General features: G+C 39.7%; 1 protein-coding gene across 1 annotated transcript in view; it reads left to right on the top strand.

Moving 5' to 3' along the window:
- LOC138301691 (deleted in malignant brain tumors 1 protein-like) overlaps positions 1 to 19,579 on the top strand; it is a 592,703-nt gene that overhangs the window by 102,887 nt on the left and 470,237 nt on the right. Inside the window, exon 3 of the mRNA XM_069242207.1 lies at positions 8,978 to 9,019. Within this exon, the coding sequence (XP_069098308.1) occupies positions 8,978 to 9,019 (42 nt within the window). The remainder of the gene's footprint in view (positions 1 to 8,977; positions 9,020 to 19,579) is intronic.

Genomic DNA, 19,579 nt, shown 5'->3' with positions numbered 1-19,579 from the left:
CTTTTTACAACATCGCTGGGGAGCACCCAGTCATGTGTGCCTGAGAGGCTTTGGCTGAGAGAGTCTGCTTGTGTGTTCTGGACTCCTTGGAGGTGAATAGTTATGATCAACAACCTCCTTGCTATTAGCCAATGCCAGATGGTCTGTGCCTCATGAGATAGGGGGCAAGATTGAGAGCCCTCCTGCTTGTGCATTGTGGTTGTGTTGTTTGTTTGGACTAGGAGCGAGCTGTCCTTTATGGAAGGATAAAAGGACTTGAGTGCTAGATGAACTGCCCACAGCCCTAGCATGTTGATGTGGTATTGATACTCTGTATGACCACAGGCCTTGACTTTGGAGGGAGCCTATGTGAGCCCCCCAGCCCTGAAGAGATGCATCCATTATAAGATTTTGAGTAGGAATGTTCTAACGAAAAGGGATCCCTATTGACAGATGCTATCGGTGAGTCCACCACTGTAGTGAGTTTTTTTCAGCTGGTGACAGACTCAATCTGTCCTCCCACTTGTCTACGAACTGACTCCTTTGATCCTCTAGCTTCTCTTGAAGAGGTCTCATGTGTAATCTGGCATTCAGAACAATGAAAATGCAGGCGGTCATGGAACCCAGGAGTGAGGCTATTTGTCTGGCCGTTGGTTGCAAAGTGTGAATGATGCTGTGGCACTTCTCTGCTACTTGGTAATAGTCTCTCCTCTGAAATATACACTTTTGTGTGGTTTGTATCCAATGTTGCTCCTAAGTAATGGAGCCCCTAGGTTGGAGTATGTATAGACTTTTGTAGATTCACTTAAAGACCAAGATTTCTGAAGGTATTAAAGCTGATTTTGAGATGTTGCATCGCCTGACTTGGAGAGATGCTTTTCAGTATCCAATCGTCAAGGTACGGGTAAATGAAAATCTTTTCCTCCTCAGGTGTTCTGCCACTACCGCTACACACTTGGAGAACGTGTGAGGGGCTGACTTCAGACCTATGCAACTGCAAAGCGTGGGAATTTCCGGTGTTTCTCTGCCACTGGGTTGTGTCATCTTACAGATCGATGGAGCACATTCAGTCCCTCTGATGGATTTGAGGGTAGATCTGTTGGAGGGCAATCATTCAGAATTTTTCTTTGTAAATGTATTTGTTGGGATGTCTCAGATCTAAAATGGGTCTGAAGTCTCTGTGTCGCCCTTTTTCCACAGCAGGAAATAGCAGGAGTACACTTCTTTTCCCCTCTGCGAAGGAGGAACTTCTTTGATAGCTCTTTTTCGTAACAGAGTGAGAAGAAGTTGTTGATGATGAGAGGTTTTAGTTTGTTGAACTGGAGTGGGGAGATTTGAAAAGTAGAGAATACCCATTTTCACGAATATTTAGTACCCCTTTGGTTTTTAGTTATTGAGCGACACTCGCTTATATAATTGGTTATACTTCCCCCCATTGGAGAGGGTGACAGAAGTAGGGGAAGCAATTCTTCATTGCTTTCCTGATATTTTGGCTGCAGATGGATTTTGTCTGTTTGTTCCTGGTTCCCTTTTTTGTTTGTGTGACTGGTACAAGGGTCTTCCTTGCCTCTGTTGCTGTCTTGGGGCCCAGTGAGGGGTTTGAACCCTCTGCTGAAATGGGTGCTGTCATAAGGTCTATATCTTCTGCGGTATTCCTTGCGCTTTTCTAAAGCTACAGCTTTGAGTGTGTGGAGTTCAGCTTTCATTTTCGCCATCTCTTAGTCCGTGTAGGACACAAATAGAGAGTTGCCGGTTAATGGGAGATTTATAATGCGATGATGTGCCTCCGGCTTGAGGCCTGTTAGATGGAGCCAAGATGATCGTCTTGCACATATACCATGAGCATACCCAGGTGTGGCTAGATCTGAGCTGTACGCAGCTATGCTGATTACCTGGCTACTTGGCCTCCTTCTTGTAGGATTTCTTGGAGAGATATGTCATACACCTGGTTTGAGGTGCCGGTGACGGTGTCCTTGGAAGGGATCTTAAAGGAGAATACATTTGAGAATATTGTGAGTCCAGAGTATGATAGACCAGGCCCTTGTTAAGACTCTCAAGCCATCTGAAAGATTATTTGGTGAGACTAAACCTCTTGTTACAGAATGGAAGGATGCTCTCGAGGATGCCAGAGATTAATTACTTCCTATGGTTTTTGCAGCATCATGTCTTTGATCCACTGACATCGATAGAGAACCAGTAGGTGATGTTGTCTTCCATGGTAGAGGATATGTCGACGTTGAACAACATTGTGGGGGGCGTGAATGGTCCTGTCTCAACGTCAAAGTCTGTCTTGATATTGAATGCTATTGAATAGGTGAGGTGTGTCTCAATGTCGAATGACAGTGCAATGTCATCCGCAGAGCACATGAACGCCCATATCGCAATGTTGAATGATGTCTTGATGTCGATTGTGATGTCACAGGTGATGTGTGTTCCGATGTCGAGCAGTGACTGGTTGCTGTCGACAGAGAAATAGCTCTTTGTCTTCACGTTGATGACTGCTGGACTGTTGTTGATGTCATGGTCTTTGACATTAAGCGTTGCCTCGACGTCAATAGGTCATGATGTACTCTTGACGGAGTATCCGCACAACAGTAGTATCCGCACAACAGTGCTGGCTCGATATTGAGTGGTGGGTGATTGCTGATGAAGACTTATCCTTTGCTGACGTCGGTGTCCTATGGCTTTTGACGGTATGTCTCTCGAAGTCGCGTGTGTCGCCGTTGACAAAGGTGTGCTTGTCGACATTGGCTGGTAACGTTGATGCAACGACAGAACTGTTAACGTTGATGTCAACACTGATGGTGAACAAATAGGTATTTTCCTATGTGCTGAGGAAGATCTTGCTCATCGCTTGTCCATTTTGCCTTCACTTTTTTTCCCGGAGACCTTCTTATGAAGAGAGGTGGTTGTCATATTGTCCCTCTCTTGCAAGCAATGAAGACAAATTTTTTACCTGTCTTTTAAGGTCCTTTTGGAAAGATTCTGGCAATGACTGCAGGTCTCAGGACAGTGGCTTTCAGGCAGATATGCTATGCAGACTGAGTGAGGATCAGTCTGAGGCTTCTTTTTGCCAAATGCAGGGCATTTGACAAAAAGGAATGGCATTTTGCAGGAAAATAATAAAAATTCCTGTCAGGAAAAAGTATTATATACTCAGAAAGTGAAAAGATGTCGAGTAAAATCTTGAAAATTTAGTTTAAACAGAGATTTTCTGGTAAAAAATGCACTCAGAAAATGAGAGCTCAATGCTCCAGGATCCTAACTTTAGGAACTAACCCAACTGTAACTCAACTGTCACCTCACTCTCACCTCTGAGGCATGGTGGGATACCTGAGGTTCTGCAGACATTAAAGGCACAGTGTTCTGCTATGTTAATTTGAATGCAGCCTATTGGCTAATAATGCCTTTGTTTTTTATTACAGTTTTCTCTCAATAGAAGATTGCTAATTAATTTTATGTCTCTCTTTTCTGCTTTACAGAAATGTTTTAACTCTGGTTGACGTGTTTATTAAAGAAAAACTTTAGGGCATTTTTAGCATGTTTGTCAACTGCATGATTACATAGGCATATGTATATGATATGTATATTTACTAAAATTCTGAACATAATTTTATATTTACATACACATTTAATGTATATGCATGTGTGTAATATGTGCTCTGGGGTACCTGCACGTGGGAGGGAATATTCCAGTGCTTAAGACTATTGATGAGGATCCCCTGGAAGAGAACTGATATTTAACACTGGCTTCGTTCTAAATGTGATTCTTCCAACTTTCAAACTTTGGGATCAGGGTGAACAGTAGCTGTCTGGGAGAGCTGGTTTGATCTGCTGGCAGAGTATTCAATGAATCGTTGGTGATGTATTAGGAGCTCTATTAGCTTGTTTGTCTATACTTCCCAAGTAGAAAGCTTTCTTCAAGATGGAGATCACAAGTTGTACATGTCCCAAGTGCCCCCTGGGCATTTCTTGAGACAGAGGTTGTTTTTGAACAGTCTGTACTCCTCACCCTCTTCTTGTACCCCTTTGTATTGTTCTTACTACTTTACAGGAAGAGGCCTGCAATACCTGCCCCAGTGTGTTGCTAATCCACAGCTCTGTGAGTGCCATGATTCATGGATGTTTGCGAGTGGTCAAGTCTTATGTTTTTACTGCATTTTCATATCAGACATTTCAATAGATGTGGCTAATGAGAGATCATAGAATGGGAGTGGCCTTAGAGACACATACTTTATCCCCAGTAATGGAAGTTATAGATGGGCTTGATCTGGCTGGAAGAGTAATTTCACGCTTTCTGGGTGCTATTTATTTAACTTGGTGGAGCTATCAGGTGTGGCTTGCTATGTGTTGTTACCTGTAGCTGGTGCTTGCATTAAAGATAGGCATCTATAGCTTTTTGTCTACATGTTTATTTGTTTGGGGAAGGGGAAGTATGAGATTCTGGTTTATAAATTCCCTTAGTGAATGATTCCAGTCCTATTGCACGTTTAATGGCTGTGCTTGCTTGGGATATGCGGTGGTAAATTTACAGATATCTGTACTATGGCTCGAAAGTCATAATACAATTTTGTGCTGCCATTTTCTCCTGTGATGTGCCTTCCAAGACTCCTCGCAAAACATTAGTAAATCTCCTATTTTTGTTATCTCTAACATTGTTTTTCGTGTTCTCTAGATTGCTTTGTTTGTGTAACATAGTGCTGATGGATTTTTCTTTCTATTTCTTGCAGTTTTTTGGGCATTTTCAGATTTTTACAGATTTTTTTTTTAAATAAGTTTCTTACTTTGTTGAAGTAGCCTCTGTCCTTTTTTCACAATATATAATTTTCTAATGGGTTTCCTAGAGTTAATACATTTGCATCCCTGGGGCAGAAAATTAAATTGTGTCACCTGGTGTAGGCCCACCATTGAGTAATACTCAATACATGTTGGTACCTGTTTACATCCTTTAGCCATTCTTGACAAAATGGTGGTTGCTTTCTCAAAGACATATTTTTTAGCAAAACACAGTATTGAAATAATTAAAGGACTTCATATAAAAAGTCGAATAATGACTGCTGAGCATTGGGATATTGTGAGTAGTCTGATGTGATATCCATCTTCAGTTTGACTAGTGTCTAATAAGGACACACTTATCTTATTTGATTTATTACTTTGCATGAAAGCTGCATATATCGCTTGTACTTTGTCTGCTTATGCAATGACTAATCCACCTCAAACTAATCATTCTATGATTAAGTCATTGTAGGAAATGTGAGCAAAAAACCATCACGCACAGACCCCTAAGCATGTAAATTATTTTGCAGTATGTTCGAACAAACCCACTTAATGCTAATGGGAGCAACAGGCCAAATATATCTTTTTAAAGGAGAAGGGGGCAGCTTTCTAATGCACTGAGCAACAGTAACTTGCAGGTTGGCATTTACCGGCCTACAGCATCTCAGAGAATTTTCAAATTATCTTGTCGGTTCACGCCGTGGCTGCTGCTTCATATTTCAAACACTGTAAAATACCTCACCTGATGATGGTGCCTGTAACAAAGGCACCAGCAACCGCACTCGCCAATCAAGAAAAGGACAAATAACATGGTAGCTGCATCCCAAACAACTCAGATAAAAATAAATAATTTGTTGCACGGGGCTGGCATATGGATGGTCCAGATGAATCCTGGTCTTTTGAGAATCGTTATACTACAACATTATTTTTCACTATTCGAGTACAAGTTAAGCACAACACATTGTTTGATTGGATGATATCTTTTGACAAGACATTTTAAATTACCCTATTAATGAATGCAATAGATGCTGCCTATTAGAACTGACGCAAAAATGCCAGCATAGACCCCGATGCTTCTGAAAACACTAGCGCAAGGGACTAGGACGAGGATCGGTATCCTATCTGTCAACTTTTTCATAAAATGACCTTGAGGGGAGGGCCAAGTGCATGAGGTTCCAGTACCAGCTGAAGTGACTACCCATGCCTGAAAGCAATTATGCACAGAAAATGAACACACCTTTTAGTTAGAGTAGATCACACACTCCAAAAAGCACCAAAATATATTACCACACGATCTAGTCAGTTTGGAAGGGCAATGTGCTCCGTTGCCAGAACTGACAGTGATAGGCTATTGGATGGCCAAAATCATGTTTTGGCACATAGGATGACCCAGACTTTATTATGTTATGCAAAAGGGACGTAGGGCAAAATGTATATGGCTGTGGACAAATGATGACTTCCTGAGCTGATTAGAAATGGATAGCCTTTTTACTACTAAACGTCTTCGTTAGCTATCTATTATTTCCAGTCTTGTAGCAGATTGGGGATTAATATTGTGGTGACAATCCAATCAGCACCCAACCCATTACACCTCAGCCAATCCACATCCAGTTCTTTCTACTCCCAGAATTTATTTCCATTTCCCTTTACAGTCTCGTTAAAAGTCTTCAATAACATGTCGTGTGTGGCAGTGGGCAGATGTGATAGCGTGTCAGGACTTTAATAAGTAAACTTACAAGGTGACACGCCCAGGCTGATGAACCTTTTGACCACATTTGAAGACTTCCCAGAACGAGACATCCCTTTTTCATCACAATCAATATGTTAATAACTCCTTCAATATTCACAATAACTAATCATTAAGTTAATCAATAACATTCAATATAACTCAATACAGAGAACGCACCTTTACCTTTCAGCCATGAATAACCACACAAATCTAGTAAGCGTTAGGATATTTATTCCCTATTAGTTACAACCTAGTATCATATTTATTAGTTTCAACAATAACAAGCACATCAAAAACACTATAACTTGGCAATCAGAGCAGAACTTTATCACAGCATAGATCATGAACATTAGAATGAAGCACAACGTTAACATGAATCAACTTTAGCAGAGTATCATCAGTACATTATTCAACAAAGCAAGAATTCAGTTGTTTGTCTATTTGCATACAATATTAGTGAATACCTTAACTAACTTCGAATTAGCATCAGCATGTTGGGCTTCATGCAAAACAATTTAGTAACACAAATTTGGAAAACATCTAACTATGGCCTCTATCAAATGAGCAGTTGGTACCTAGAAAGAAAAGGCAAACAGACAATTACAATTCTATCAGATCGTTACCCCTCCAACGTATCAGCAATCAGCGTCAGTCTCCGTCCTCAGGACATCAGTCAATTCAGCATCAGCAAAGGTAGGACGGGACAATTGTCAGTATGGCATAGTTAAGAATAGGCTCTTCCCTCATAAGGAGGAGAAGTCAGTATTTGGTAAGGGTTCAATATGGGATGGTTAAGATATCAGAACAGCAAAGTCTCCTAGAATAGTGACAAAGTATAGCCTAAGGCAAAATGTCTGAATAATGGCAAAAGTGTCCCAATAATGGCTGATTTCTTCTCGGGTCATCCAGTTATATCAACACTGTCAAACTAGTCCTTAATTTTTCATTGGATCAACTTTGGTGCATCATTATCTCTGTCCAATAATTCTCCACGCACCTTACTAGAATTTTCCACAAAACACAGTTCTCATGCAGTCTTTTGGCTCCTGTGATTGACGTCTTCATCAGGTGGAATGTCAGGTAAGAAAAGTTACACTTAACGCTCCAGTCAGTAGTTCCATAGTCTTCTCCTAGTCCAGGCGACCTAGCACCTGTTGCAAATTACACTGTTGCATTCGGCAAGAATGTCTACTTGAGCAAGTCGGGTCCCACGAGAAAGAATTTACTTCGGCTACACACACATATCTCTAGCTTCTGGAAAAGTACAGCTTAGTGTACTTCAGGAAAACAGCACATTGCATGTTAGAAAAACACAATTAATATGAGACCAGGCAGGTAGGCCCAGTCCCTCGCTAACTAAGGACTTGTGATTAATTTAGCAAAACTCTAATACAACCCTTAATGCTAATACAAAGTCATACATTAGTACATTGTTAATTCATCATTAGTCAGTTTCATTAATCATCGTATACATTGGTGGCCACTCCCCGTGGGCACTTCAAACGCGTGCATTATTTCTACATTAACACATTTCTATGCAGTTTCACTACACATTATATTGCAAGCTTTCCATGTTAATATTAATTTTAAAGGTAACACTCCAACAGATGCACTCTGTTCAGATCAACATACCACCTTTGAATGCAAAATTAAAATGTAACAACAATGCATATATTTGCCTTGTGAGAGAATTGAGAACGCTGCCCGGCTGTTCTATAAGTAAATTACGTAAGAGTCAGGGAGGCAGGGCAAGAGCACACTAGAAAAGACCGGAAAATCGAGTGGATTTTGCCTAGGGACAAGTGTATTGATTGAGGGAAAACATAAAGAAACTGTTGAGCAAGCACCAATTTCCACAGTATTCCTCATTCCAAAGACTAAACCCAGAATACACACTGTACATCAAGAGTGATGAAGCACATGCATTTTTTCACCTTCTTATGTGACCCCCCTCTTGAACTAATGCCCTCACCCGTGGTCTGATAACACGCTTAATCAGAGAGCATCCTTCATGTCCATTTTACACAACATACATACTGTATTCGGTAAAACATAATAACGAGACAGAACAAAACGTGTTGCACTGCACACAGAAGTGGAAAACACAGTGATGGTAGACACTGTTAAATAATTTTTTTAAACTGCAGTTTCTCTTACCCAGTGGTCAGAAAAAAATGTTCCACTGGAACATCTCCCTGTAGTCACACGTTGGGTGGAGATATAAACAGTGGCCATGTAATTGATGTACTCTCCCTTTTTAAATCCGTCCCAGCTCCATAGATCTCCCCCTTTCCTTTAAACTCTTCTGTCCTCAAAGGTTTTCTGAAGGCTCCATAGCCCCCTCTCTAGAAAAATGAGTGGCTCTTCTGCATGCTATTCTATGAAAATGTACATCATAATACCTCTCCTGTTTAGAAATGAATCTTGTTTCTTCTACACCGCCGCCACTAATTATCTTGTCATAACAACATAACGCTGATTTTGCATTAACAGATCAGATGAAAGCCATGAGATGGCGCTACACCACTGAAAATCGTAAGTACTATATTTGTTGTTAGGTGGCTAAATTTCTTCTCTATATGATGACAGTGCTTTAGCATTTGGTTGTGGGACTATTATGCTGATAATGTATAGCTGCATTCTTTGCACATTTCCACACTATCACTTATGCATCAACTTCTGGGGTGGCTGTGCCCGCACACATTTAGACTTTATTGGGAGACAGTAGCTACCTGAAAACAGTGATGAATAATATCTATTAAAATTACTCGCAATGAATGGTAAAAAGTAAAAAAGAAAAGGGGTTGTTAACAAGAGCTAAGTTAAAGTACAGGTATGCTAATGAATAGCAATTTAAAAAACACCGAAATTCGGAAGCAATGGTTAGCATAGCAATCCATAACTCAGACAACTTGTAAGTAAACCAAAAATCACATTCTGAATGTAATTCTAATGAATTTCAGAGTTTTTTTTAACATATGTCAAGGTCTTAGAAACATTCCATTCTACAACTCATTTACACTGTATCGTTTCAGTCAATTTCTATGTTTTAATGACATCCAAATTTCAAACAATGAAGATGGCCAACACCTGATGGACATGGCCCTGGCTGTGCTCAGCAGGGATGGGCTGCAGGACCTGGCCAAATTGAATGCGTTGTATGAACTCCCAACCACATCTATGCACGGCGTGAGGATGTGCACTTATTAGCACAGGTTCTGGCCTATGGTTCCGCCCTTTGCACTACCCCTGCAGTAGGAGTCAGACAAAAACAGCTGTAGTGTGACAAACTAAAAAAAAGAAAATAATTTTTTGTGTTTCGGAGGCTGCATCTATGGGACAAGAGTCTGAGATTCATGAATAATACGATACAAATAATTCTTCAAATGTATGATTTAATGTAGAAGGGTCCCTTGAGGATCCACCCCTGTGGGTCAGGGTAGCCTCACCGTACTCTCGTATGACCTTTACGTTTTTATTTTTCTCAATTCGGTAATTGGTACAGCATGTTGAGTAATAGTTTTCATAATGGGAATTTATCTGTGATGGCCACCAATCAGAGCATGGCAGATTTGTGACTATTTGGCTGGATTTGTCAATCTCCAATGGACAATAGACAAAAAAACTCCCTTGTGCATTGGAGGGCCTTTACTTTCTTTAAATTAAATTCATGAATGCTATGTGAGTTTGCGAAACCATTGAGAATCTTTTTAACATTTTTTCAGCTCACCTAACACATTTTTGTAACACCAACTTCTCGAAGACTACTGAGTGTTGTATATTTCATATTGTCAAGGTATGTTGTTTTATGAAAGTTACCATGGCAATTAGAATGGGGGAATGGAATGGAGAGAAGCGAAGGGACAGTTGCTGTGAACTGGTCTCTTAGCCAGCTGTATTTACATCAGATGAAATAAAAGAACAATGTTTGGACAAGATTTCATTATTGATTGAAGAAAAGGAAGTTGTTATGGTGGCGACGAGGATGGGATCAATAGAGGACAGCCGGCTCAGGAAACATTGGTATGGATTATGCTAATTATTACTGCCGTATTCATGTTCAGTCTCTTGGAAGCAGATAGCAACTATCGTTGACATTTTAATGTGGAAACGCATAAGCAGAATGAGTACCATTTGCGTGGGAGCAAATGTGTGATTTATTGTGAGACGGCGAGTGTTTGTATAGAACTGCAGTTAATATATTACTGAAGAAATTTGAAGAGAAGAGAAACGCGGCAGGATGCAGTACTCACGTTTCAGTACCATTTGCGTGGGAGCAAATGTGTGATTTATTGTGAGATGGCGAGTGTTTGTACAGAACTGCAGTTAATATATTACCGAAGAAATTTGAAGAGAAACGCAGCAGGATGCAGTAGTCAAATTTCAGTGTTAATTGTGTGTGAAAGGAAAACACACGTTTTTCAACACTGTGCTGACGAGGTGCGAGGACTTAAAAAAAACATGAACATGCTATGATTTAAATGTGAACATGTGGAGCGCAAGTACAATGAAGCGCGTGGCACTTTTAACCGGGTGAGAAGGAGAGGTGAACGTTCAAAATATACTCAGGGCTCGGTGCTCGAGTTCTGTTGATACTGATGCCATTAGTAGAGGTTACTCAACTCTGATAGTAAAACTGAAAGTGAAAAAGGACTTTCGTTCAACATTGCTTAAAGGAAGAAAAAAAAGCATAGAAAGGAAAAGAGGACTTACAGTTGCATATGAAGGCGGAAGTCTAGACAACTGTGACAACTTTATTTGTATTAATTTATTGTTTTAAAATAGACGACGGTGACAACATTATTTCTGTTAATTTATTATTTTAGTGAGCATTTGTATAGCTATAGTAAACAAATTGTTTATATATATATATATATATATATATATATATATATATATATATAAAAATTCAAACAATTTTACCACCACCTACATTCTTAGAGGGTCCTGGAAATCCGATTATGCAGTGGGAGGATTTGCGTGAAGCATTTGAAACATATTTAGAAGCAGTGGATGGGTGTGCTTTCACTGCTAGATGGAAGTTGACCATCTCGAAACATAATTTGGGAGTTGAAGGTAGAAAAGTTTTGAAAACGTTACCAGGTATTAGTAATACAGAACAAGTAAACATTGATAATTCTGATATTGAAGAGGAATTGTTCAATGAATACGATAAGGCGATAGGTGCAATGGAAGAAATTTTGGTAGGAAAGTAGGTGTAGTGTTAGAGAGACACAAATTCTTTTCTCGTTCACAAGGTGTGGATGAATCCATTGATCAATATGTGGCTGTTTTACGTAATTTATCCATCACATGTCAATTTAAAGGTTTACAAGATGAGAGTATTCGGGATCAGTTAATTAATAGAACGAGTAATGTAAAATTTCAAGAAAAGTTACTAGGGATGAAAGAACCAACATTAGAAAAAGCCATTGTTGTGGCTAAAAGCGTGGAAAATACATTCAAGTATGTAAATGAATTAAAAATTTGTGACAGTGTTTGCAAAATAAAAGAGATGGGTTCTAAAAATAAATTTAAGGAAGAAGAAAAAAGAAACTTATTAATGACTGAGAATTATAAGAAAGTGTGTTATTGTTGTGGGAGCGTAAAACATTTAGCATCAGCTAGTAATTGTCCTGCAATGAAAGTGAAGTTTTACAAGTTTAAAAGAATAGGTCATTTTGCTAGAGTTTGTAGGAGTGAAGGAGTATTACCAAAGTGAATTGCGTAACTGACCAGGGATGTATCAATAAAAATTATGTGGAAGGAAAGTCAGACTCCGAAGATGAAGTAGAAGTGTTGATGGTGCAGGACATGGAAAATGTACTAAAATTGGAATCATATGATACAGAATATCGCCCTGCAAAATGTTTTGTGAATATATGCAGAAAAGAAATATATATGTGGGCGGATTCTTGTTCTCCTTATACACTAGTCAGTAAGGATGTATGTTATGAGTTGGGTGGCATCGAACTACAAGAGGCACACATTCAACCTGAAGGTTATGGTGGAGGTAAAATTCTGATTATTGGGTGTTTTGAAACCAAAATGTCATTTAAGGACAGAAGTGCTAGATGTACTATTTATGTCGTAGATAAAGGGAAGTTATTGTTGGGATGGCAAACATGCTTTAGGTATTACATTAGATCCAAATAGGGAAGATCGAGTATTGGTGACAGCTTCTGATGATAAAACTATGTGGGTATAGAAATTTCCTACATTGTTTAGTACAAAGTTAGGTTGTTTAAAGAAATGTGTTCATAAAATTATATTGAAAGAAAATACTACTCCAGTAGTTCACAAAGTAAGAAGTGTACCTTTGGTATTGAGGGGTCCTCTGAAGGAGGAATTAGAAGGATTGTGTAAACTTAACATAATTGAACCACTTGAGGTGTCGGATTGGTAAAGTCCAATTGATTTAGTGAGGAAACCGAATGGGAAAAATAAGAATGTGTGTGGACTTGAGGGACTTAAACAAGTGTATATGGATTGATCACCATCCTTTACCTAATATGGCAGAATTGTTGCCAGGTGTGTTTGAAGGAAGATATTTTTCAACAATTGATCTATCAAATGCTTACCATTAAATTATGTTACATGAAGATTCTCGTCATTTGACATCATTTGTTACACCAGAAGGAGCATTTTGTTTTAAAAGAATACCGTTTGGGTTGGCATCTGCCTAAGCTGTTTTTCAGCGAATGATGCAAAAGTTGTTGGGAAGTGTCAAACAAGTAAGATTTTTTCAGGATGATGTGTTAATTTGGGGTGTTGACAAACAAGACCATGACAGAATTTTATATGAAGTGTTGTGCATGGTGGATGAAGCTGGTGTGACGGTTGAATTGAATAAATACAAATTTGCTGTTCGAGAAGTGGAATATGTAGGTCATACATTGTCAGAACAAGGTATAAAACCCAAGCATAAATTAATGGAAGCTATTGAAATGGCTCCAAATCCATTGGAAAAGGATCAATTACAATCATTTTTAGGTCTGGCTGAATTTTATTCGAAGTTTGTTGATCACTCTGCGGATAAAGTCAGACCTTTGAGAGAACTAATGAAAAAAGGTTGAAAGTTTGCATGGTCAACAGAATGTGAAAAAGCTTTTAATGATATAAAGGATTGTATTATAAATGCAGTAGCTTTAGCACCATCTAAACCAGGTGACAAATCCATTATTGCAACTGATGCAAGTATGTATAGGTTAGGTGCTGTTCTTATACAGAGGAATAGACATGGACATGAAAGGATAATAGCGTTTCCGTCGAGGACGTTAAGAGGCGCAGAATTAAGTTATTCTACCATCGAGAAGGAAACTATGGCGTGTTGGTGGGGTATTCAACACTTTAGAAATTTTGTGTGTGGTGTCGATTTTGAACTTTGGACTGACCATAAGCCATTAATTGATGTATTTACAACAAAAGGTGCAGGAAAAGCTACTCCACGCATTGCAAAATGGCTATTTAGATTACAGGAATATACATTCACAACAAAATATATTCCTGGAAAAAGAAATGTAAATGCGGATTTTTTATCATGGTGTCTATTAGAAAAAATATGTCATGAGGAGGATGACATTTTAGTGGCAGATATAGAAAGTGCAAGCTTCAAAGCAATTTCTGAAAAAGAATGGAGACTTGCAATAGAGAAAGATGAAGTTTGTCAGAAGATAATAAATATGTTGCCAAAGCGTTGGAAATGGGAATGGAACAAATTGGATGAAATCTCCAATTATAAATTTGTATGGGCAGAGCTATCATACATTAATGGAATTTGGAGACATAGTGATAGATTATTAGCGCCAAAAGCTATTCGATGTAAGGTATTAACTGCACTTCATGAAGGACATGGTGGGATGTCTGCTATGAAACGCAAAGTTCGATTGGACTTTTGGTGGCCAGGTTTAGATCTCGATGTGGAAAGATTTGTAAGAGAATGTATTGCATGTGCATGTAGTGACAAGTCTCACAGTCCAGTTAGTACGCCGGTAACAGCTATGGATTATCCTGAATGTGCTTGGCAGAGATTAGGAATAGATGTGTGTGGACCTTTTGATATATTAGGAATTGAAAAAAGGTATGCTGTGGTGCTGATAGATTATTATTCTAAATGGCCAGAAATTACTTTTGTTAGAGAGGAAAAAAGAAAAGTAATTATAGAGTTTTGTAAAGAAGTATTTAGGAGGGAAAGATATCCGGACATTTTAGTTTTGGATAATGGTCCGCAATTTGTAGCAAAAGAATTTGAGGAATTCTTAAAACAGAGTGAAATTACACATTGGAAGACTGATGCATATCATCCTCGTGAAAATGGTCTTGTTGAGAGGTTTAATAGAGTTGTGGGGGGAAACATACAAATAGCTGTGAAAAGTAAATTGGATTGGAAGGAGGAAATTAAGAAAATGGTGTGAAATTATCATACCACACCACATTCCTTAACCGGTGAAACTCTGTTTGTTTTGTTGAGAGGTAGGAAAGCTTGTACTATAGCTGTTCCAGCTTGGATGAATAAAGATAAAGTAGTAAGAGTGGATAAAGAAAACATGAGGAAGTCTGTTGAAATAAAACAACAAAAGTATTGTTCAAAGGAAGAAGTTCATACAAAAAATAAGAATTTACGTTTGAGTGTAGGTGATGTAGTAAAAGTAAGAAGATTCCAGGAATATAAGAAAGGTGAGTCAAAATGGTCTGATCCTAAGAAGGTTCAGAAAGTAATGAAATATTCAGTAATCTTGGATGATGGAAAGGTATGGAATTTAAGGAACATTGTGAAATGTAGAGATATTGAAACAAATAAGTTTGAAAAGTACGATCGTGAATTAATGATAAAACAAACAAATGCAAACAAAAATGTTAAGAAGTATGAAAAAAAATGTCATGAAGGTGTAAATTTACGGAGGAGCAATCGTCAGAGAAGAATTCCAGTTAGATTTAGAGAATGAATTTGAATATGGTGATAATATGTTACGTAAATAGTTTATGTACTATGTTCGAGATTGTTATGTTTTATTTTGTTGATAAGGGAGATACGTTGTATATTTCATATTGTCAAGGTATGTTGTTTTATGAAAGTTACCATGGCAATTAGAATGGGGGAATGGGATGGAGAGGAGCGAAGGGACAGTTGCTGTGAACTGATCTCTGAGCCGGCTGTATTTACATCGGACTAAATAAAAGAACAAGGTTTGGACAAGATTTAATTATTTATTGAAGAGAAGGAAGTTGTTATACTGAGCAGATTACACCAGCAAGCAAAAGCACTTCCTTAAGTAAAGTTGTACATCCAAGCCAGGTTTGAGGCATTTGGATCTGCAAAACATGTCATGCCAAACCCTAAGCAGTTTACATTTTTTATAGAAAAGTATCCGTCATATTTGTGGGCTTCCTGGATCGTTATTAAGAAAACAAAAGATGGCTTTTAAATGAAATCTGTAACCTAATCATAGTCAAACACTGGCTATAGCCAGTGTTTTGTGTGTGTGTAAATACACATATGCACACACACCCTCACACAGATATATATTTTGTTTTCATTGCTTTCTCCTTGTTTTTTTCCCTGCTTTTTGAATGCTCTCTCCTTGCTTTTCCCTCATTTTCACTGCTTTTTCCTTGTTTTCCCTTCGTTTTTTATGTCTCCTCCTTTCTTTTCCCTTATTTTCACTGCTTTTGCCTTGCTTTTTCCCCGTTTTTTTGAGTGCCTTCTCCTTGTTCTTCCCTCGTTATCACTGCTGTCCCTTGCTTTTTCCTTACATTTTTTGAGTGCCTTTTTCTTGCTTTTCCTTCATTTGTACCGTTTGCTCCTTCCTCTCCCCTCATTTTCACTGCTTTTTCCTTGCTTTTTTCCTCTGTTTCTTGAGTTCCTTCTCCTGGTTCTGCCTTTATTTTCATTGTTTTCACACCCATTTTTTGAGCATTTTCCCTTTGCGTTTCCCTCATTTTTACTACTTTCTCCTTGCTTTTTCCCCTGTTATTTTTCCCTCACTGCCCATCCCGCTTGCTAATTGGCCTCCCAGTGCCCCTCACTCCTCCAAAGACCTACTTAGTGGAGACCACAGAGCAACCTCATTGAGCAGGTCCCTGACTCAGCTCTCCCCAGGCTACTGCATTGCTCTTGCTCCTATCTTCTCCTTGCTTTATCTTCCATTTGTTTGACTGCCTTCTCCTTGCTTTTACACAATTTCCACAGTTTTTTCCTTGCCTTTTCCCTGTTTTTTTAATGTCTTCTCCTTGTTTTTCCCTAGTCTTCACTGGTTTCTCCTTTTCTTTTTCCTCATTTCACTGCTTTCTCCTTGCTCTTCCCTTCTTTCCTCTGCTTTTCCCTTGCTTTCCACATATTTTGAGAGCATTCTCCTTGCCCTCCCTCATTTTCACTGCTTTCTCCTTGCTTTTTATCCTGTTTTTGAGTACATTCTCTTTGCTCTTCCTTCGTTTTCACTGCTTTCTCCTTGCTTTCACTTCAATTTTTTAAGTGCTTTCTTCTTTCTTTTCCCTCGTTTCCACTGCTTTCTCCTTGCTTTTCCCCCTGTTTTTTGGTACCTTCTCCTTATCTTCCCCTCACTGCTGCTCCTGCTGGCGTTTCTTGCCTCCTGTTTAGCCCCCTGCACTGCCTCCCAGTGCCCCTCTTTCCTCCCAGGACCTACTTAATGGAAACTGCAGTGTGACCCCATTGAGCAAGTCCCAGTTCCAGCTCTCCCCGTGCTGCTACATTGCTCCTGCTCTTGTCTTCTCTTTGCTTTTCCTCCCATTTTCTGAATGCCTTCTCCTTGCTTTTCCCTTGTTTCACTGTTTTTTTCCTTGCTTTTTCCCCCATTTCTTGAGTATCTTTACCTTGCGCGTCCCTCGTTTTCACTGCTTTCTCCTTGCTTTTTCCCTTGATTTTTGAGTGCCTTCTCCTTGCTTTTCCCCTATTTTTACTGTTTTCTCCATGCTTTTTTCCCTGTTTTTTGAGTGCCTTCTCCTTGCTTTTCCTTAATTTGCATGCTTTCTCCTTCCAAAGGGCCCTCTAGACCTGCCTGTTAGATTGAGCCTTTGAGACCTACAAGCACCTGGCTACCCTGTCAGGTGATTAGCTGCTCTTTACAAATCCCGATTGATTGACAATAATAATAAAAAAACACAACTCCAGACAGTGGTTTTTTTTCTGCGATCCCAGAATAACATAGATTGGAGTGGCGTAGAGTGCAGTGAAATAAAGTGGAGTGGTGTAGACATAAATAGCGTAGAGTGGAGTGGCATAGAGTTGAATGGTATAGAGTAGAATAGAATAGCAAAGAGTGGAGTGGTATAGACTGGTGTAGAGGGGAATAGAGTGGAGAGGAGTCCCATTGGGTGGAAAAGCATACAGGGGAGTGGAGTACAGTGGAGTGGGGTAAAATGGAGTGGTGTAGGGTGGAATAGCGTACAGTGGAATGGCATAGAGTGGAATGGTGTAGAGTGGAATAGGGTACAGTAGAGTGGCATAGAGTGAGTAGCATTAAGTCAAGTGGCGAAGAATGGAGTGTCGTACAATAGAGTGGAGTGACATGTCATACAGTGGTGTGTGGTGTAGTGTATTAGATTGGAGGCGCATTAGATCTGCCAGTCTTGGGGTGATCTTCCCCCAAACCTTTTTGCCATTGTCACTGTTTTTTTGTTGAAATTAGTTTTGTTGTGTTAAGGGCACTGTGCACTTTACCACTGTTACCAGTGTCAAAGTGCTTGTTCTCTCTCCCCAAATATGGGTAGAATAGGCTTACACCTGGATGGCATATTTGATTTACTTAAAATTCCCTTGTATAGTGATATACCATATAGTCCCAGGATGCTTTTTTCTAGTCCAGGGAGGACCTGGCCTGGCAGTTCGGGCTGGACTGTTCCCATGGGGAACAGGGTCAAGACTGATTTGCGTATGGCTGGGTCCAAACTGGAATGGCATGCCAAGCAAAAAAACTGATGGATTAAACCCAGATCTGTGACTGGGAGTGAATGTTTGATTTGCTCTGCATTCCGTCCATCATCTGTTGTTTTTGATTTTGTCACCCCAAGTGAAAAGGGTATGCCCAGACGTGGGTCTCGTGCTTGCTATGCCATCAGATTCAAGCTAGCCTGGTTGATGAAGGGTGATACCCTGAAACTGGTCCCAGGATGCTTTTTTCTGGTCTCGGGAGGACTTGGCCTGGCAGTTCAAGCTGGACTTTTCCCATAGGGAACAGGGTCAAGACTGATTTGCATATGGCTGAGTCCAAACTGGAATGGCATGACAAGCAAAAAAACTGATGGATTAAACCCAGATCTGTGACTGGGGTGAATGTTTGATTTGCTCTGCATTCCGTCCATCATCTGTTGTTTTTACTTTTGTTGCCCCAGGTGGGAAAGGTATGCCCAGACTTGGGTCCCATGCTTGCTATGCCACAATATTCAAGGTAGCCTGACTGATGAAGGGTGATACCGTGAAACTTGTCCAAGGATGCTTTTTTCTAAGCCAGGGAGGACCTGGCCTGGCAGTTCGGGCTGGACTGTTATCATGGGGAACAGGGTCAAGACGGATTTGCATATGGCTGGGTCCAAACTGGAATGGCATGGCAAGCAAAAAAACTGATGGATTAAACCCAGATCTGTGACTGGGGTGAATGTTTGATTTCCTCTGCATTCCGTCTATCATATGTTGTTTTTGTTGTTTTTACTAATAGGGCTGCAGCACCTATTTTGCCTCACACTTAAGTAGCCCCCTAAAACATGTCCCAGGTCTACTACTACAGCTTGAATGAAGTGTTAAACTGCTAATTCGACTTGGCAACATAACCCCCCTGCCAAGGCTTAAGCTCCCATTTTATTGCATTGGGTTGTCTTATTACATGAAATAAGTGCTAACTTTTGGTTATTGACAGTTAGACTTTTGTTATTTGGTGTCTGAGAGATTGTAATTAGAAATCCTCTTTAACAGTAAAGTTGGATTTTAACCACTTCGCTGCCAGGCCTTTTCCCCCTCCTGTGCCAGGCCTTTTTTTGCCTATTTGGGGCAGTTCGCGCTTAGGCCAGCATAACTTTTTGTCCACATAAGCTAACCAAGCCAAATTTGCGTCCTTTTTTTCCAACATCCTAGGGATTCTGGAG

Source organism: Pleurodeles waltl, chromosome 6, assembly GCF_031143425.1.
Source record: "Pleurodeles waltl isolate 20211129_DDA chromosome 6, aPleWal1.hap1.20221129, whole genome shotgun sequence".
Lineage (NCBI taxonomy): Eukaryota > Metazoa > Chordata > Amphibia > Caudata > Salamandridae > Pleurodeles > Pleurodeles waltl.
This window is presented reverse-complemented; position numbering and strand designations above follow the sequence as displayed.